Here is a 22216-nt window from a genome sequence, read left to right on the forward strand (position 1 = left end):
GATCAGAAGGGGACAATGATTGGCACAGATTGATCAGAAGTGGACATGAATGGCACATGAACAATAACTGTGTACTGTAGTCTTCTTCTTGGGTAAATAAGGCATCCCCCTGAAAATAAGCCCTAGAGCATATTTTGGCCTTCAAAAAAAAATAAGACAGTGTCTTATCATCGGGGAAACGGTATGTATCTGGATATTTCCTGTCCATTATTATGGTTTTCTATAGGCCTGGGTTGGGTTTTATTGCATCTCCATTATAGGGAGCATCACCACCACCATCATAGGAATGATTTGACATCCAACTGGGGGTCCTGAATAGCTATAGGTACCATTGCTAGGACATCACCAAAGGCATTTTCTTTTTTTTCAGTCTTTTAATGGAAGGCTCTGACGTGCAACTTGGTGGAATCACCAATAATAATCTGTCTTAGCACATAAATACAGACTTGTAAGTGTTGTTTGGGCTCCTAACTATCATCATCGACAAGTGTTAACATAAAACAGGAGAATTGGAGCGTAAACATCATTAATAGGCAGCATCATAGCACTTTCCCTTATTTGCTTTGCAGCTTTGCTTTACAAGGTTGGTTCGAGCTTTACGACCTTCTAGAATGAAACGGGAAATGTTTTATTACATAACAAGCCATAAAAAGAGGATTAATTTGTGAATTACAGGATATTTAACTCCGAGAACCAGAACTACAACCTACGTCACTGTGTAAGGGAAACAGCTTCTAGAATGTTAGGGGTTAACCAGGGAAAGGGCGGACTCTTAGTTCTGGTTTACAGAAATATTGAGAGATTTGTGAAATGACTCTGTAAAATCAGATTTATGATCTGCAAAACATTATCTGTTGCTGTTAATCAGACACATAATGTATGAAAGTGTTCAGGCAAAGAGCAGTGTGCAGGAACCCAGCGCAACCAATAGGAATGTGAGGTTTAGTAATTGGGGTTTAGTGGTGTGAATCTGATTGGTTACTGCAAGTCACTGTACCTTACATGTACTGATTGGTCTTTGCGTTACTGTATTGATCATTTATATCACCTATTGATCATTTGATTAATTTATACTAAGCAAAATATACAGCACATTGCCAAGTATCAGAGAATTATTTATTCTTATTCTTCTATTAACCAGCAAATTGCCCACCGAATTCATATTACAGGTTCCTTGGTATTGCTCATAGGCAGTTCCCTTAAAGCAGATGTATACATCATTCTGACCTGGTTAATTAGGATGTCCAAAGACCTGAACCAAAAATAAGAGCGGGTAAAGGTGGTAGTGCCAGGGCAGGAGAGAGGAGGGGTGACCAGTATTCTCCCCAGCCCCTTTTAGCTGGGCACACCACCCAGCACTTTTCAGTAACCACCCGGCTGTTTTTGTGTGGTTCCGATGAGTTGGGTCATAATACAGGGATTGCCACCCACCTATAATGTCTTCCCATCCGGCTGAGAAAGATTTCTGGGTTAAACACTGGTAACTACTTAAAAATTGCAAACAGACGGGTAAGTTGTTTTTTGTTGAAGAAGGGACATTACTCTGGTCTGCAATAAACAACCAACCAAATGGCAATTTTATTGTAATGATTATTTCCGCTTTAGAGCAACCTTAAAAACAAAGGAACTCTTCTTTAGATTTTGGTGATGTATGTGTGATGGGTAAGTGACACCTCCATGGCATCATACACCCTTACCCATTCCCTTAACGTCGCTCTAATTGTTTGGATTGGAGTAGATAGACTCTGGGAGAAATACTGCTGACCATTCTCTGATGAAACCAGAGAGGCAGAAAAGCATCCAGGCACCTGGCATTTTCAACAGGAAAGGTGAGCAGTAGGGGCCTACATATTTTACTCCATAATGGACGTTACTGGTAGCCAAACCAGCCACATGGGCTATGGGTCTAATAGGGCAAACAATACACACCAAAAAAGTCACATCATCATTATTTACCTTTTAATATTACTTTATTGTCCTCTGAACAACATCCCACGGCACAAAGTTTCTTCTTTCACTTCCTGATGTTTGGCTTAATCATAGAGGAAAGCGTTTCATTTTTAACATCATTAAAAGATCATAGCGGCTGCAGAGTGAAAGGTGTTCAGAACAATAAATCACAAAATGCAGTTTTTCATTTAAGTGGAGTTTATTTTTTAACTAATTGACATAATCATTCAGAAATGTGACATTATTTATAATGGCTGAATATTCCACACCGGCAATAGAATTCTAATAAATGTTTGCTGTTCTAAATACTGAGTAGGAAATAATAACTAAAAATTGGGGGTTGCGTAACTGAAGCTTTATCTGCCTTTATTTTGCCTTTCCTGGTTCTTTCCCTTCTCATTAATATGCTAATGAAATATGAAATGAAATCTTTGCACTACATTCATGTAAAGTGAGAACTGATGTAAAAGATTATGTAGTACTGCCTAGATATCTGTTGGATATCTTGGTGCTGCATCAATAAATAGTAATAATCAGGAATTAGTAAACTGGTTGTTAGTGATGGGAAGTGGTAGAACTCCCCCTCCTTCATTTTTTTTCTAAAAAAAGAATATCGTAGGATACCCTAGTAGAATATGCTCTAAAGTAGTTAGGTTCACCAAATGTATTACAAATATAGACTTCCACATCCCTAAGAGGTACCAGTTAATATAGAGGCTGTATTGCAATTGCTATTTGTTAGCAAATCTTTTCCGTCCTGGACCGGATCTATTCCAGGTTTGCTGGATCACCCAGCTTCACTGATAAATGTGTATCCTCTCCAGCCTTGGAGAGCTGTAATAAATCAGGCTTTATAAGTGAGGCTAAAAGTAGGCAATTTTTGCAGCCTATTTAAACACCAATTATTTAATATATAACATAGGTAAATCAGGTATGTTTGACAGGTAGAGCGAGTTCAAGAGAGTACAAAAGTAGAACAAAGCAAAAAACAATATTAGGTATTTAAGGAGGAAGTAAACTCAAAACTGCCCAAAACAAAAAAAAATTTACATTTACCTTCAAAACAAAACCACTCTTGTGTGTAGTTGCACATAGAACCATAGAATAAATGCTGCATTTTAACAGTGGGGAAATGATCTGAAAGCTTTGCCTTACCTCCTATCTCTCATTGGCCCTGATTTATTAAAGCTCTCCAAGGCTAGGGAGGATACACTTTCATCAGCGAAGCTGGGTGATCCAGTAAACCTGGAACTGATCTGGTCCAGGATTGAAAACATTTGCTAACAAATAGCAAATGACTTTTAGGAAATCCATTCCAGGTTTTCTGGATCACCCAGCTTCACTGATGAAAGTATCCTCTCCAGCCTTGGAGAGCTTTAATAAATCAGGCCCATTGTGTTTATGGTACAGGAAATAAATGTAAAGTTCTCCAATATTGTAATAAAGCAGTTTATACTATTTTATTATATTCTGTGGTTGGCTTGAATCTTGGGTATTTCTGTAGCATAGGAGGGAATGGTGACCCTTTACAATTAAGGATGGGGAGTTGGGTTAACACTTTCCTCTCGTTTTCTCCATAGTTTGCCGTTCCGCATAGTGACGAATGGAGCCGCCTCGCCCGGACACTGGTGGAGATCCGTGCCAACAGAGGGGATGGAGAGGAGGAGGCCGTGGAACTGTCCACCTGAAAACCCAACATACGCCTCCTCCAAGCACAGTATTTACCCATAGCCCAAAGTGTCTCCATTTTTTTTTTCACTGTAATTTTCCAAAATGAAGGTCTTTCATTTGCAGCTTTTGTTTGAACAGTAGACGAACTGGCTGGGCTCTCCCGTCTCCTCTGTACAATGTGCAGACACTAAGCTCCTGTCTGCCGATGTTCCCTACAAATACATCACTGGGTGCCAGGTTTTTAATTAAATGAGGTTCAATCTGAGTCAGCACGCCACTAATTCGTGGATAAAAATATCACAGACGTTTGTCTGTTTACTAGACGGAGCTGTGCGCAAACTAGGTGACCTCAGAGGACTTCTATAGAGCGCCAGCATGGTGCCCCGCGTGTTATTTCCATGGCGGGTATCCGGGATGGCTTGAAAAGGGGAGATCATTTCCAAGACAAAATCATTTATTTATTATTTATTTTTAATTTAAAAATGTATAGAAGTTTGGTACTATAAGTGCTTGATCACTAGAGCCTACGTAGACAATACGCACCATGTGCACAAATATACAACCCATCTCCTTCCAGTGGGCCATGCTGAAAATTTGTGCCCATTTGGTAGCCCTGCTTGGGATGGACATTGCACCCTTTTGTAGGGTAGTGTATACTACTAATCCACCAGCCTTTCAGATCAGAACAAGAAAGATTATAGTATTATAGACAGGAAGTGTGGGGGCCTAGAGACATAAGAGGCGTCATGGTTGGGTCAATACACAGACTTCTCTAGGCTCTTGCTGAGTCAGTTGGCCAGGCTGTTTCCCTACTGATTGCTATTTTCCCCTAATATAAGCCAGGTGGGGGGATGTCTGCCTTTATACTAACAAATATATTGGTCCAATTCACTTTTTTTTTTTTGGTCAATGATTTTCTTAAGAAAAATAGTTCTGGCAGTGAGCCACCACCTCAAGTATGTAGGAAACTTACCAAACAAAAAAGAATTCCTGTCAAGGCAAAGCTGAAAAACCAGTTTTGATCAGCACCTGAAGCCTTTACATACGTGTCTATAAATTATATCACTATAATTGTCCTTTCAGACTCTCCAGGAAAACATCAGAGAGGAAGGAAGGCAGAGAGGTGCAGGAAGCTCATCGGTTTATTCTAATATTCAGAGCTTGGGATTGCACCCAATGACATTATAAGTGATTGTACAGGGACCGTGTGTAGGTTATGGGCTCATAAAAGTTCAATTGTTTGAATTTGGTAATATATCTGGGAGAATGATTTACATTGTACTCATAGGCTTTAGTTTCTTAATAATAAGTGCTGATGATAATACCGACATAAACAATGTCCTACAATGTAGAGATGGAAGGGGGTGACACAAGGGGTGTAGGACAGGTTATGGAGGAGTTGTGGAGTGTAAAAAACATGTGGGGCGATATGGTGGGTGTGGGACAGGTGATGGATGAGCTGTGTGAAAGATGGAAGGGGGATTTGGGGTGTAGAACAGGTGGGAGACGAGCTTTGGGGTATAGTAGAGATTGGGGTGACAAGGGGTGCAGGACAGCTGTTGGATAAACTGTGTGAGCGATGGAGGGGGGATTTGGGGGTGTAGGACATGATGGATGTGATGTTGGGGTTTGGGGGGAGATGAAGAGTGAGATATAGAGTGTAGGACAACAATAACAGATGTTTGTGTGCTAGAGAATGAAGGGTCAGACATTGGGTGTGGGTCTGGTGATGGACAAGATGTTGAGGTGTGAGGTGGGGGTTAGCGCTGAGTTTTAGGGGTCTGTTTATAAAGCGACATTCACTGAAACATTCCATGGTGGAGTATCTTTCAAATCCATGCATTTCAATGGCATGAACTAATTCTCCACCAGGGAATGTTTCAGTGAATGACAAATTCACTGCTTTATAAATAGACCCCTTAGAATATTTTAAGTTCATTTTTTTAGGTTCAGGGGTCACCCTATACCTTACCAGCAATTGTAGGGCTGTTATTTCCTGCGTCCCCTCACAGCTTCAATCCAGAAACAATGTCTAATTTACGAGCCGGTACAGTACGTTGTCCCGGCCTTGCTTTATTAAATCCATACAGAGCGAGATATGATTGTGAGCAGATGTGGATTTCCTCCTCCAAATTGGAGCCGGCCATAGGCCTCAGATGTGGTATTTCACGTGGTTTCTAAAACTCTGTATAGATGATCTATTGGAACATCACTGCGTCAAACATATTGCGGTCTGTCTTGTGAAACAGAATTAAATTTGAATTAATTAAAATGAACGGTGGTTTGCCGTGGATATAACGAGAGAAGCCTTATCACTAAGCCGCTGCAAAGACCGGCCTAAGACCCCGAGAAGCAATTACAAAAGGCCATTTGTATGAGAAGTCGGAGCATTGTAACAGCCATTACTCGCCAGCATTCGAGTCATATTTCTTGAAACGTTCGGGCACAGTTGATTTCATGGAAGGTTATATTAACAGATTGCGGTCCAGGAATGACACCGGAGAGACCCATAAAGCATAATAAAAAATACCTTGCAGATCTGAGATTTCCTTCTTAGGATGATAAATGGGGCCTGCAGCCCTGACACAAAAACACAGCCCATTCACCTCATTGGAGGGAGGCGGAAATGCCAGACTGCTGCTTGCACCAGGGAAAGAATAAAACTGATTTTCTGAGTCACTAATCAGGAAAGATTAATAAACCACCAAATGCAGAGGCCAAAACTTCTCATTCTGTAAAAGGCACAAAATAGATTCCGGGGCATCGCTCATTTTACTTTTAGCTTTTTTTAGGGCTGTATTGAGAATATTGTAACTTTTGCTTGAACGAAAACATGCAGCCATACCTGATATTTTCATGTCAGTCCATTTTTTTTTTTTTTTTTTTTGCTTTTAGGAATATTAGATGAAGCCACTGCTCCAAAGTAAGGAATTGATTTACTTCTCATTGATTGGATAGGCTTTATTCTCAGTGATAACATTGGTCTCGAGGGAACACATAGGCACTATTGCCAGTGATGTCATCGGTCAATCACTGCCCTCAAAATGATCTCACCAGTTTATTATTCGATTGGGTGCATTCTCAGTGATGTCACCAACCTCTATGAATGGATAGGCTACATGTTCAGTGATGTCATGGGTCTCTGGTGAGCGGATAGGCTGCATTCTCAGTAAATGTCACCAATCTGTACTGAATGGATAGGCTGCATCTTTCATTGGTTGCACCCTGATCAATGTCAATGATCTCTAAAGGATACGCTGCCTTCTTCCCCAAACTCCACACAACTACAGATTGTAGTATTTTGACTAAATAACCTTATCTTTTTTTTTATTGCAATTTGAGATTTTTTTTGGGGGGGCAATGAAATTCTACTATTTCTACTCCTCTAGAAGTCTATTTTAAAAGCAAAATAATTACCTTTGATACCTTATTTCACATATAGGAACTGCGGGGGAGGATTTTAAACCTTATTTGAAGGAACTGAATGGATAGCTGGTTTAGAATCATCAGTTTACCCCTTCCAAATGGTAACATAGGTGAGCCTGGGCCAGGGGCTGGGCATTGTGTTATCAATCCATTCAGAGGCCATTTGTAAGAGAATATTCTGCAGTGGTTCCCCCGTTAATATTATTTCTGCTGCTGACATTGGTGAAGATAAAACCAAGAGATTTTATAAATATGTTTACACTTATTGTGGAGGGATATGAATAAGAATTTCTTTTGCCCAAAGTAACCAAATTCCCTCATCCGGCTCTAGCGATGGGAAAAGATTGCTATGGACAGAAGAGCTTTTCCTAAATCACTCCAAACACGGGGCCCTGTGACTAACAGGCCTCTAAAAGCACTAAAACAGAAGAGCACTTAAAGGGGATGACATTCCTCAACTGCTTTTTAGCTAACTAGAATATGCTGCATTTTCACCGTTTATGCTGTTGCCTTCTAAACTCATTTTTATGTCTTGTGTCCTCGAAACAAAATAAAGCTGTGAAGTAAAACAAGTCAATCTGTTCCTTTTCTGTATTTCCAGTATGAATATGTCACATATAAAGTATAGGATGGTGGATACTCCACACACAGACCTGGCCCCCCTGAGATGAGGAACACAGGGAGGAGGAGGCAGCCATCTTGGTAGAGGCAGGGCTTTGCTTCCTCGTGTCTCAGCCTTCAGCAAGGAAAACAATGATCCACATTTGTTACACTTCCAGATCTCCTGAGACCAGCAGTCAGGGGTTGCGATGTCTGAGATCTCGCACTGCAGATATACAGCCATAATCACACGAGTGCCCAGGCACCTCATATACCCGGATGTGAGCTGACAGTTTTCAGGATAACGAAAGGTAGCTCTTTCTGGGCCCGGTTTAGGAACAAAGCAAATCTTCACCTTATGCGTTCCACTTTTGTTCCTTCACTCCAGATAAGGTATCAACGTACTTCCATTTTTTCAGACGGTTTATTTCACAACATATCGGAGGATAAATATTCTTTCCCCACAGCTTTTTTTTACTGCAATGCTATGTGCGGGTAATTTGGACCCAACAGTGCTGATTGTCCCAAAGTCATCTCATCCCACCCCAAAGTACTGGGAATATTCTGAATGGGATTGCCGGGGTACCAAGGGATACGTAGATTTTACTATGGGGGTAGATGAAATAAACCTGTAGCTTTGCCCTGAGTTAGCTGAATGGGATTTACATTTTCTGATGCCCCCTTGGACTCTCTCTAGAAAATAATAAAAAATTAAAAAAAAAAAAAAAAAGAAATCCACAGATACAAAATGTCTCAAATGAGCCAAAATTGGCATGAATGGCTGATAGTCTGAGCTGCTGCCTAGGGAGAGATACCACTACCAAGATACCATTTTTCCCCCTTTCATAGATCACAGCACCCCTTTAGTGAGCACCCCGTCACTGGGCAGAACCATCCAGATAGATTCTTATATTACAGAATGACACAAAGCCTTTTTATTTTTCAACTCAGGTTTATTAGACTACATTATAATAACTAAATGTAAATTAACGTTCATACTGAACACAGAATACATACTACCACCACCTGCAGAAACACGCAAGATTGTTCTTTTCATCTAGGATATAAGCATCATCATTGTACATCAGATTACATTGCTACGGGTTGTAGCTGCATGATTCCCGACAAATTATAAACACTAGGTAAGGCAGTCGTACAGTACATAGATTATTCCCTACCTTTATTCTAAGCAGCATTTCATGTAAGTGCATAATTCAAACAATAATTGGATTTTATCCTCTTGTGAATCGCGGTTTGAAATGTCAACCCGTGGGTGGAGATAAAGTGAGGTCACCTGATCACATGTCCAGACACAATGGTCACTTTTATACTGAGATAATATTATAAATCTCTGCTTCTTGTTAGAATAGTCACACAAAAGGATAAAAGCGACGTCTCCTGGAGAAAATCCTGCTTCTGTCACCTTTCAATGCCATCTATGTTATCAGAAGGCCCAGATACATGGTCATGTGATCTGGACCAGTCAGGCTGACGCTCCCCTTTAAGGACCAGGTGGCTAAGTGGCCTTTATGTGTTGCCAGCAATGAAAAGAACCCTGAGCAGCATGTTCTCCAGTAAAAGTCAGCCATCCTATTAGTCTTTATCCATTCCAGCAAGCAAGCTCACAAAGCAGCACTGATAACTGTCAAAGTTTGGGTAATGCAGTAATCTGTGCACGTTCACTTACCTCTGCTGATCATTCACCTGGACTGGTTCCATGCAGTCTGGTTCTGAGCCTCCATCCTCCCTCCCGCTATTTCTCCTTCCTCAGGGTCCCCATCATTCTCCTTGGTCACCAATGTGGTCTCCAGGAAGGAGGCTGGAGCAGAGTTGAGGAGGAATGGCTACAAAAGCTTAGACGCACTTACAAAACCCCACTAAAAATGTATTTCAGTGCCGGATCAATATATGTTTTTTTGTAGTTTATTCAGATTATTTTTATAGTTTAGGTGGTATTTACAATACTGAAGCGTTGCAAACCTAAAAAGTCAGAGCACCCCGACATGATTGCTGGAATGGATTGCTGACCGAGGGCCGACATGTGACCTCTAGTAACCCCAAAATGACACCAACACACAACTGACCGCATTCATATTCTGGACATTATTTCACACAACATTGGGCACTAAACTCTTAACAGTATTAAAACTTAAATGACCGGTGGCTACACCGGGTTTATGATGAATACATTTTGGTGAGATGCAATTTGGCCAGAATGTCAGAAACCTGCAGGAGCAGAAATCTTGATTTTTAAAGCCTTATAAAAGTTTCCTGATATTTTTGTAACATTCATTTCCATGATTTAGTAAAATAATATTAAAGTTATCACATCTTTGATACAGCGTACACACTTCAAGGCTGGCTTTACAATTGGTGGATCCTTTTCTATCGCTATGGATATTGTGGGAAGTAGTGCAGGGTGGGCCCTAGTGGATCGGATGATTCATAAATGGATGAGAAGTGGATGTTGGCAACCAGAATAAAGCCATTATTACTGCCCGGACTACAGTGTGAGCAAATAATCGCCGGTTACCAACCTAAAACGCTGAATTCTATAACTTACTGCAACCAAACCGCAACCTACAGAATGTCTGCCAGAACATGCTGGAAGTTGTAGTTCCACAATCAGTGCAGCCCGGATTGCTCATGGTAATTCAGCCCAGTCAAACGATCATTGACAATCAACGTATAGGAAGTTGGTTGGTATTGCTGCAATATAAATATGAATTATTAAAAAAAACACTGAGGACATAAAAATCTAAATGATGTCGTCCTGATATCCTTATTGTGCGTTCTGTAAAATTGCTGCAGATTGGCAATTTGTCTTTTTTTGTGTTTTCTTTTTTTTGTTGTTGACCTACATGTAACATTTCCCAAAAATAATTCAATAATTTCATAGTAGACTAGAATGGCTGGCTTGTGTGGTATTTCTATATATAAAAAAAGTTTCACTGCAATAAAACTGCCGGGTTCATCAGAACTAGTTAAACATTGGTTGTATTTCTGTACAGCACTGACATTCGGGTCGGGGTTCTCTGTGTGTCATAGCTGTGCCTTAGGGGAAGGTTATCATCCAATATCGCTTCAGCAATCACATGGTAAGAATACAATCTGCATGGAAGTCGATTACCCGCTGACCTGTTCTAGGCAAAAGACTGGGGAAGCAGAAGGAAACGCAATGCCCGCAGAGGAAGAACAAATACTCCATGCACTTTGGTGGATATCAAACCCAGGGCACCGGTGCCTTAAGCCAATAACGCGTTGGCCCTATGATAAAAATTTAAAAAAAATGATGGCTTGGCCATAGGGGAAGGTGGGGGGTGTTCATGGCTGCCCTTTTATCTGTTCACAGCAGAAGCACCCTGGGATCCTATGCACTGTATTGGTGCAAGTCTTGTGGCCCTAAGATCATGCAGCCACTGTGTCCCCATCATTAGGATATATAGAAAAAAGTGGTTATGGTGATCACACTGCACATCTATTAGCAAGTTCCTAACTTTCTGTAGCGAGTTGATAGCACAGTGCACCCCTGATAAACTACAGAACACCCCCTTACGTTATTAGGATGTAGAGAAGTGAAGATATTTAGTAATCTTGCAGAGGAGGCCTCTGACAACACTGCTCGAGATTTTAGCACAAAATGAGAACTTATCACAGGAAGTTAGGATCTTTCTCCTTGATGGCTGATTAATAAGTATTTTTCTGTATCTGTGTACTGAATTGATTTTTTGCCCCCAGACATAATAAAAAGAACGAGTTTTAGTTGGATTTGCAGTGCTGATGTAAATTGTTGGTTTTATTTGACCAGTCTGATGAATGCTTGCAGTTCTATTGTCAGTGATAATGTCAGATACATTCTTGAAGGCCCAGACCCTACGAAGAGTGAATGCAATGCATCGTGTAGCTGTCTGGCTCTGGCAGAAGCACCATTCCCATCATGGTATACAACTCACACGGGAACAAGTTTTACCACCAAAAGCTCGACAACAAAGCTGAACACTTGTGGTCTGAGTTTGAATCGGACCTTTCGCTGAAAGATTATGTAAGATGCCATTTCTGTACTTGGTATGAAATCCCTGGTTGGTGTTCCGATTCTTGGCCTGCGTTACCTTCTTATTGGTGACCTAGAATGAGGATGTGGCTCAGGTGTTCCGACAAACACCACATGACTTGTCACACAATTATCTGCACGCTTGTTACCTGTGTTTGAGTGAATCAGCTTTACCTCCAACCAATCAGCATTCTATAGAATGAGCTCAGCAATGGCAGCTTCCATCATCTCTCAGCGACAGGTCCATTTGAAGAAAGAAAACCAAAGAAAGATTGCACATAAAAGAAACTCTATAAAGTTCTAAAAACTTTCATGAAACGGATTATGGAATAAAAGACGCAAGTGGAAATTATTCCATAAGTAAAATATGACAGAACTGCATTGAGTGGTCTCCCGCCAGTCGTCCGGGTCCTCAAGCTTTAGCAGCGACAGAGGTAGATGGTGGGGCCTGGAATCGTGGTAGGTACAGTCCAAATTTGCTTTCGATTCCGGCAAAGGTGGCTACGGCAAGTTTATATCCTCCCACGTGGTCTGGGTTGGGGGCCGGTAATGTGATGCGGGATTTGGGGACTGGTTCGGAACCAGCTGGCTTCCTGTAGATCCAGAAAAAAAAGCAGAATAGTTATACTGAAAGCCAAGATTTTCTTTGAGTCCTCTATTCTGCACTGGTGACAATTTCCTTATGTGATTGAAGTGCCTCTAAGATAGGAAGTGGCCACAGGAGAATATACCATAGGTGGTTTATATCCTGCACTATAAATTATGTCATATAATTAATAATAAAAAAATACAATTCTGAAATATAATAAATTGTGTCCCGCTGGGTACAGACACTAAAGTGGGAATACAGATAAAAGATTAGCATTCCCTATTGTGCCTGGCACAGGAACTAATTCCTGCAGTAGTGATCATCATTACATATCAGACAAATTTAAACTCCGCTTCCCCACCTCCTAGATTGTAAGCTCTTCTGGTCAGGGTCCCCTTCTCCTCCTGTGTCACTGTCTGTATCTGTCATTTACAACCCCTATTTAATGTACAGCACTGCGTAATATGTTGCCGCTATATGATTCCTATTTTATAATAATAACCTTGTAATAAAAATATATAAACCAATAAACATTTCGAAACCAGCAGATTGATATTTGTCTAATGACATTCCTGTATTCACCAGGAAGAGATAATATTGATTATATTGTACAAAGCTGAAATTCTACTTATTAAACGTATTAAATTTTAAATGGCTGCCACTAAAGTTTAATAAAAAAAAAGTTTGAAACTTACACTCCACCGAAATCCACATAGAACCATCGCTGCAATAATTCATATGTCACCAGCGTCACACCAAACTGTGGAGAGGATCTGAACACACGGGCTGAGGAGAAGAATTTGTTAACATTCATTGCAGAAGAGGAAACATTTCCAATATAATGTTATTTACCTCCCCAATATATAAAGAAGCAGAGAAAGTTACCTCCAGCTCCCTTCCATAAGGCACGATGCCCTTCCTCTCGCAGGATTTTTCGGAAGCAATCTATGACTCCGCTGTAGGTGGTCTGTCCAGCCCGAGCAGCGACTTGCAGTCGAGTTTTGATGACATCGGCAGGAGTCACCAGAGATGCAGCCGGCATACCTGCAAAGTAATACACAAGGATCAATGTGAGGATCAATATTGTCCTGGGGAGAATTACAGAGAAATGTATAAAGCACATGGAAATGCTTTGTAAAAGAGATAGTAAGCTCTGTAAGGAGATAAAAGAAATGAGAATATTAGGTTTGAAAACATACAAAAATTGCAAAGAAAGAGGAGGCGACCTGCAAGTCCTGAATCTTCATAAGACAGATGGAGTAGTCATATGTTCTCTGTATGCAGCTCTTTCACTTCCCCTGGCAAAGAAGAGTTTGGCATGGTCCTGCTGATGATTGGAGTCAATGTCCTCCGATCAGCTCTGCGATTTCTCTCTGTCAACCTCAACCATGGCAAAGCTGTGGTACTTTTATCAACTTGAATGACGGGGAAAGCAACATGCCCAAATGTAGACATAAAAGCTAAATTCCCCCAGGCAGAGCCCCATACAGTGCACAGCTGGGACCATAACCCCCCTGCCTGGTGCTAGGACTAATTGTAGTCACATGACCAATTACCAAAAACCCCACGGCATGACAGGCCTTTCCATAAGTTATCACTTGCAACTTCTTTTGGTCAGTCACATTTCCATAGCCTTGCAACTCTTATGGAAGGATTGAATCTCTGTTGTAGTCCAGCTCCTTCACCGCCTACTAGGGAAACCGTGAAGTGCAATATTATAAAGAGCTCTGCTGGGGGTAGCCGAGATCAAAGATTGACACCCAGCAGCAGTGTCAAGGATTTTAGATATCATGTCTAAGATAAAATACATGCACATATAATTGTATGGGAGGATTGTTGCTGAAATTAATGGTGACAGGGTCTCTTTAACAAGGGAGTTTGTTTCCGGACACATTAGGGTTATGTGATCAGTTTAGGGCGAGCTGTCCTTTAGGACTTCTCGGGGCGGCAGAGGTCTCTAAAACCCGACTGACCTCATGATTCTGTCAGGAAATTATCTCATGGTGAAACGTGTGCCTCTATCCCCTGAGGTTTTCTGTAAAAGCCCCAAATTAGAGACTAGGAGGAATATGGTGAGGACTTCCATATCCGTCCCATTACATTACAAAAACCGAAGGGAAAAACTTGATATGGGATGCTGGAGAGGCTCCAGACTACCCCTCTCTGTGTAAGGAATGTCAGCATTAAATGAGAAAAGAAAAGATTTCCCAGGAAAGAGTTAAAATCCTCCTACGTACAAAGGAAGATTGGTAAGTAATCAGCTGCTTAAAGACCAACTCCACCCAAAACCTATTCTTCATTTGCACTGCTATCTGTATTCTCGCTGTGAAGACTTATTTCGAGTTAATGGGACAGCACCAGGAAAGTCTATAAATGACTGGAGATGGGATTGTGCCACTTTTGAAAATTAATCAGTGGAAAGACAACATTGTAGCCGTATCACTATTTTGGAAAAGTGTATATAAAATCCCCAAGCCAGGCAGCAACTACGACCTCCATTTTAACTCAATATTCCTCCTATGCTGTCCTAAGCCCAAGTAGGGTACCAATAATGACTCTAGAAAACCCTAAGCACCAGACAAAATAAAATGGCCCTGACAAATGGCATCCACGTTGGAATGTAAACCTGAGCCCTGGCACTAATATGAAAAAATCCCAAGATGGCACTCGGCTCTGAATGTACACTTTTGGACACCTTATCACCCCATTTCAAAACCATCGCCAAGAATATGGAGTCGTACTCCTCCCCACCTACTTGGGAGCTGTAACAACTTTCATGCATCTGGGAAGGCTTTGTTCAAAACGAACATTCATCTGTGGGAATGTGTGCCGATTCAGGGAAAGGAACATTTGTGAGGTCAGATACAGATGCTGAAGGAGAAGGTGCTCAGTAGGGTTCTGAGAAGGCCTCCACACCAATACAAAAAGGTGCAAAGCTCACAATTGTCTAAAATGTCTTTGCCATTCACATTATCTGTATGCTTTATTGGAAACAGATGAGGGCCACATAAATGTGGACATACAGTGTATAGAGGTTGGGACACTGCTAATGAACTGCATATGTGCAACACCAAGGAACAAAAAACTAAATGAAGACCCTGGGACGAGTTCTGCCCTATATGCCAATAGGGGATACAGAAAATACAGGAACAGACTGGTCCATGTACCCCCAACTACAACCTTACCCACCCTGCAGGTGCACAGATTGGAGGGTGACGGGAAACTAATCCCACACTGATGACCCTCCCTAGGATTACAAAAATAAAAGTGAACTGGATCTTCTGACCCAAACAATGTTAGCAATCCACTTGTCTGAAGTTGCCCTTTAAATGTTGGAAGGGGGAATGGAGTATGAGCTGCGCTGTAGAAAATTGCTAACATGTCTGATGATTGAATTCAGATTTCTGGAGGTGAAAGCTCCTCTGCTTGTGCTTTTTTCACGCCTTTGTGGCTACTGGCACGGAACACACAAGGAGCTGAAAAGCAAAAGAGACTTCAACCTCACCACCGCCGCTTCTGCTGCCGCCGCCACTTAGCCACAGGCGCGCGCAAGGAGAACCAGCTGCCACCACCTCAAATAACCCCAGGAAAACTCTGCGTCTCTTTCTTTCTGTGCAAAATCAGCAAACCAAACCCAGCTAGGGTTTCCGAAGGAGCTTTCATCTACAGAAATGCGTTCACCGTGCATTGCTCCAACTCCTTCTCATGTCTGGGTGATGATTTCAATTTACTATGGCACAAGACCAACGTATGGAGGTCACACTCCGCCTATTAGATAGAAATAGAGACCATGTGTACAAGGGTTGGGGAATAAATACACACACGCTGCCAATCACCAAATGGCCTTTTAGATATTTCAGAGAAACCTTACAATGCTTTATTTACATCAAAATTGGATATAATTCCTATTTTACACAAAACAACCCTCCCAGAAAGAGGGGCTGTTCATGAGGAATTATGAAAAAGCTTAGCCCCACTAACCTATCCCACATGTAAGTGCCCCTTAGCGGGTCGAGCAAGAATTACTAACCAAATTCTGCTACCCTGACCCCTTGAGCGTGCCGTCCTCCCTGCCAACCATCAGCCTATGTGGATTCCATTTTTCTGATGCCACTTTCCTCCATTGTGAGGGAACCCAACTGCTGGACAGCCAACGTGAATCATGAAGGTAATAACTTAGAACCAAAGAAGTTAAACAAGGACTGAAAAGAAAAAAAAAGATCTGGGCCTGAAGTGTCATGTGACCATGGCTTAGTAAAAAGTTAATTCTGTTATTTTTTTCCCCAGTGATTGGTAGTAGAAGAAAAGTGAAATGATTCTTTTTGGTTTTCCTGTAGACCAGTTTACAAACAAACCACATAAGTTAGAAAAGCGATTTACTGCAGCGAAGGACCTTTGGCTCTATGAGTAAAAGCAGAGGTCTCTCTAAAGAGGTTCAATGGACTGTTGAATCATATCTAGAGATCAATAATCTTCAGGTAGTGACTGACTCAGCATGGTGTTTGACCATTCAGAGACCCCACCCAATGGCCAATCCATGCTCATATCGGATCAGGCTTTTCTATTCAAGTGGTGATTGCTTTTAAAGGAGCATATTCTGTAGGATTTTGTTTTAAAGAACCTGGAATGTAACTTATTAGTGTTCTGTCCAGGCCCTTTCACCTGGGCACACCACCAGGCACTTTTCAGTAACCACATTGGCTGTTTTTGGGTGGTTACTGAATACCACAATACAGAGGTTGCCACTTACAGCTCCTTCTAACCCAGCTTCAAAAAAATTCTGGGGTGAATACAGATAAAAGTTTACCATGAGTATGTGACCTTGTATTGTGACTATTTTGGAGATTTAAACATATTCCAACCTCAAGGAAGCTGTTGGAATACAATAATTGTGCAATAGCTTCCTTTTTATAGCTGTGATTGAAATATCAAAACAATCAGAATATTGAACTACTGGAGTGAGAAGTATGTTGTGTGCCAATGGGCACTTTATGGGATCATGGTTGGATTCGTGTGAATTTGCAGTCACTGAGCAATGCAGTTGAACCCAGAATTTTTTTTTAAGCTGGGTGCGAAGAAGCTGTAGGTTGGTGTCAGCCCCTGCATTGTGACCCAACTCTTCAGTAAGCTTAAAGGGGCTGGGGAGAACATTGCAATGGGTGAATACCTTTAGAAGTTAGCACAATGGGGTCAACCTCTCATTTCCAGGTCATCTTTGATCCTAATAATTAAGGTGCAATAAGCATTACTTAGGTGATGTGGCCGTAAGGGGGAGAAAGGTTGCATAGTTCTTGATGATTGTAAAGGAGCAATAAACTCTGGGATCAGACTTTTCAAAGTCAACGATGGACATACCACCGAGCGACATTTGACCAAATCATCTGCTGAATGGTGGAATTAGAAAGCAGATGGGATGATCCTCTGCTTTGGAAAGGAACATGTGACCAAATACCTAGTTTTTAATTTCATGGCCAGCAGTGATGGGAGGCTAGTGCAACATTTTCTCCACAAGCTATGAATTTCAGCACTCCTATTATATCTTTATCAACGCCAGCACCTACTTCAAAGCTTTATTTTTTAATAGGTCTGCTGTAAGGAGTGAAGATTTTTTCTTGTGTATCATATTCATCTTCCAGTTTATACGTAACATGTCAACACGTTAGAGATCCAGTCTATAACAGATCTGTGGCTGAAGTTCACAGAATTGTTTGTCGTTTCTTGTAAGTGTATTTTTGGCCGCAATGAAATATTCTCTGTCAAGACTAGCAGCTTAATTCTATGTATGTAATATTTTCTTTCAACCACAATTTACAATTTTTACTTTACATCTCCCTCTGGCATGCTATATTTACACTTTCTTCTCCGCGCGGCAGTTTATTGCACTGAAATGGGTCAGTTTATGCCGCCAGACCATACTGGTTTGGCTGCAGACCTCGTGGGCTCCATAGAGCAGGGGAAGATTTGAACGTTTATTCTAAGGCAGCTTGGTTTAGATTTTCCATAATATCAGTCCTTAAAAAAAATGTAATAGATGTGTTGTGTTGTAGTAGAAGGATCTGAAGTTTTATGCAATCATGTAAGAGTCATCGATAGCAGCAACTGATGGGAGATGTAGCAAATAAAGCAACAGTATTTTTGCTCCCTGTATCCCACCCCTGCCCTCCCTGCATTTGTAAATACAATTAGGTTTCACATGTGAAGTGAAGGGTTCCCCCTCTTAAACGTTCTCCACACATCCCCTGAGGAAGCCTATCAGCGAAACGCATCGGATAGGAGACTTTTTTTGTATTCTTGGACCCACCATCAGAATTCAACAGAGACCATTTGGGACTCTGATAAGTAGCACCACAGACTGTTCAAGGAGCTCAGTGATGCCCTAAACCCGGTAATGAAGGAGATGATCCCAGGTCAGCATCTGCAGCTTTATCAGAAGAATGTGCAGATATCAGGTGTGCACATAGGCATGCAGGGGCAATACAAAACACTGAGCCACATTATGAGTTGCTGTGATGGCATTCACATAAGTGATTTTTCTGTATTGAGAGAACAGAGGCATAGTGCTATGATGTTGCTATGTACAGCACTTGCTGCCCCCTCCTACCAGCAATGATTTGCTTGCAATACATAGAAAAGAACAGGGAATCACAGATAATATGCGATGCAGAACAGATATGTAACTGGTTCAATTTAAAGAAGTTCATTAGCATCATGATAAATATGGAAGGATGGGATGAACCAGGAAGTGTTTAAGAAGCTTTGAACTGGGATTTTCACACTACTAAATAATTACAAGGTGCTCCCAGTGACCCAGGGCTGCTTTGACCTTTATATATGTATTTCATATTTCACATAATGAAACTATTTCAGGAATACATTTTTTAGGCAATAGCTGTAATGATGAATTACAGCCATCCCCGTCCTACACTTCCCAAAATACGATGTGTTTTCGCTATTGTGGTCTGACTATACAATATCACTAAACTATATAATGTCAAGTCTCAGCATGCCCCGTTAGCTGACAAGGAACCTCAGGTCTACTCATGCCAATTCTATAGTTTCATATTTCAGCTTTTCCCTTCTTCCGGTGCCTTAATGGCCCAGCTTACAATGCTGCAACGCTGAAAGCCTTGAAGTGCAGATGACAATCTTAAGTCAGGCAGGTTGACATTTCAGGGGCCATGTATTACATTACGATAATATGCCACAAAGGAGAAGGCTTTCCTTCTCCCCCTCCTCCAGAATCTGAAATGTATTGTTTCATATCTCTAAATGTGTTTAGAAATGGTGCAGCGAAACGTAGATTCACGGCCTTGTAGATTGCAAGCCTGACAGAAATGAAAGTATAAAGGCAGCCTGTGTGACTAAACATCAAAAGGGAGTTATCTGCGTCTGCAATCACATCGGGAGCTTGAAAGAGACAGAGCGAGCGGCCGAATCTCAGAAGCCGTTTGGCTTGTCGATAGGCGCTTGCATTATAGGTCTGCACGTGGACTGCCATGCTCAAGGCTTTTTTTGTTCCTGAGAAAAAGGTTGGATATAGGCAGGTTCTAAAGGCATTTCTATCTGATCATATAGGTAAGGAAGAAGGGGGAAACAAGATAAGAGAAAAAGGAATAGCTTCTAGTCAAGGAAAAAAATCAAAACATATCAGTACATTAAGATAAAACACCAAAGTTTATAATATTTTTAATAAACAGGAATTATATAGCGCCAACATATTACGCAGCTGTTGGCATAAACTACAACTAGTATTTTATTAAATCTCTAGTATTCAGTCCGAGTTATTAGCAGCAAAGGAACTCTGTACAGTGCAATCCCCTGCTGGTGCACCTACCAAAGAAAATGTAATGCAATAAATAAACTAGGAGAAAATTCACCAGCAAAATCCTCCTCTGTCCGTTACCCAACTTACTTTATTTGCCCATAGCTAAATGTTTATCTAAACGGTAGATTCCCATTTCATTTTGTTCTGGTGTGTGGTATTGCAAGTCTTGCTGAGAAGGATGCTGCCCAGATGTAACAATTTTATTGTGTTGTCTACCAGCAACTGGTAATCCAGCAAAGGTGTAGGAAGGTGAAGGAAAGGGTGACAACACTACACGTACATTAAATGTTATCATCCAAGTAAAGGTATTGATTGTGGATTTAACATTTTTGGTTCAAGTGTTTGGGTGTTGCGAGAGACCCATGCAGTGAGCCATTCAGCTGCCAATGTAAACTCTCTGGTCAGTCCCAAACTTGCTCTATGCATGCATGAAGATCCATTAAATTCCTAAGGAGGAGCCATCCAGTATGCACCCAAATAACTGATGGCCTTAGGAACAAATCAGATGTTTCAGCCCATGTGCCACAAGAGGAGGTACCATCCAGAGCAGGGGTGTCAAACTCTGGCCAGCAAGGTCCTTTTTTTGGCACCCAAAAGAATTCAGAAAATTATATACATCTGGCCCACCTGCCCGCTACTACAATATCCGGCATCACTCATGTCTATAGACCAGCAGCCCATGTGTGGCCCGCATTGTTGTTCTGTTCTATTGACTGTTCTATAGACGAATCTAATATGTTACTACTTCACATCATCATTTTCAATACATGCAAATACATAGATATTATTCTTGTACACCCATCATGTGACACAAAGCCTAGGCAATGATCACATGGTGCCTGACTACCAGGGGCATTGTGTTTGTTTCAATCCATTAGAGACTGCACAGTGTAATATTTAGTGTCAGACAAACTTGTGATGTGAGAGGATGAACAACACAAAGCTGCATAGATAGAAATTAGTCTTTTCAACCCTAAAGTGTGTGTAGAGGGGTTTGTTTTTGTTAGGCATAGAGATAAAGCACTAAACGTCCTCAATTTTTTCAATACATTTAAAACTTAGACCAAGTCGAGGTGCCAAATTTTAAATTTAGGCCCTCTGTGTATTTGAGTTTTACAGCCCTGTTCAAGAGGGTTTTGCAGCGACAGGTGTGGACAGGCCAGCATGAAACCTAATCATATCGAAATAAATGAATAAATTCATTAAAAATAAATAAATGAAACTGTGCAAAACCATTGCATGATCCATTTAAGCAATGTGTATGTTCTGTCACTCTTCTGGACAGCAACATAAATAAGAAAAAAAAACACAGACATTAGGCAAAACTTATTAGCGTTTGTGTGGGTTTAATTCTCTTACCCTCAAAATTGACCTTAGATTGTGCTAAAGACATATGTCTATGGTAAGGACATTAGATTATGAGCCCCTGCGGAAACAGCTAGTGACATGAATATGGACTTTGTAACGCGCTGCGTAATATGTCAGCGCTATATAAATACAAGATAATATTAAAAAAAATGGGAAACACACTGAAACAAGAATGGCTCCTTAAGCACAGATTTAACTTCCACTCTGATCCAAGTATGTCCCTCTTGTGTACCTGTATCCTGATAAAACCCTTACATTGGTTATCGTGTCAGCAGATAGATAAGCAAAGGATGTATCCTGTGTAACATTTTATGTGATATTGAAAAAAAAAATGTTAGGAATGCCAAAGACCACCCAGTGATTTTTGTAAATATTAATTAATCACCAACTACAACAGACAGTGTTATTAGGCAGGTAAAGAAAGCCGTGGACAGTAAAAGTGTGTTAGTTTTTGTTTCCTAGAATCTGACCCGTCTGTTAGACCAAAATGTTGTGGATGAAAGAGGGTGAAATAATGAATAAGTAGAAACACTGTCCACAAAATGATACAACAGTCTTTGATAATGGCTTCTTCCAAATTAAATATATATATATGTGTGTGTATATATATATATATATATATATATATATATACATATATATTTTTACAGTTTAAACATTTACGACTGTCAAATATGAATACAGCGCTGCGTAATATGTTGGCGCTATATAAATCCTGTTTAATAATAATAATTTA

At 40.8% G+C, this 22216-nt stretch overlaps 2 protein-coding genes across 11 annotated transcripts in view; one reads left to right on the top strand and one right to left on the bottom strand.

The window, feature by feature from the left end:
• Positions 1–4512, top strand: part of DYNC1I1 (dynein cytoplasmic 1 intermediate chain 1) — a 237304-nt gene extending 232792 nt beyond the window's left edge. For all 10 annotated transcript variants that reach the window (XM_072412905.1, XM_072412903.1, XM_072412913.1 and 7 more), the window contains one exon: positions 3531–4512. In XM_072412905.1, coding sequence (XP_072269006.1) covers positions 3531–3638 — 108 coding nt within the window. In that variant the 3' untranslated portion in view covers positions 3639–4512. The remainder of the gene's footprint in view (positions 1–3530) is intronic.
• Positions 4513–8579: 4067 nt separating this feature from the next.
• Positions 8580–22216, bottom strand: part of SLC25A13 (solute carrier family 25 member 13) — a 105847-nt gene continuing 92210 nt past the window's right edge. The window contains exons 16-18 of the mRNA XM_072412916.1: positions 13173–13331; positions 12983–13073; positions 8580–12291 (exon numbers count right to left, since the gene is read on the bottom strand). Coding sequence (XP_072269017.1) covers positions 12111–12291; positions 12983–13073; positions 13173–13331 — 431 coding nt within the window. The 3' untranslated portion in view covers positions 8580–12110. The remainder of the gene's footprint in view (positions 12292–12982; positions 13074–13172; positions 13332–22216) is intronic.

The sequence above is a fragment of the Pyxicephalus adspersus genome, chromosome 5 (assembly GCF_032062135.1).
Source record: "Pyxicephalus adspersus chromosome 5, UCB_Pads_2.0, whole genome shotgun sequence".
In the NCBI taxonomy this organism is placed as follows: domain Eukaryota; kingdom Metazoa; phylum Chordata; class Amphibia; order Anura; family Pyxicephalidae; genus Pyxicephalus; species Pyxicephalus adspersus.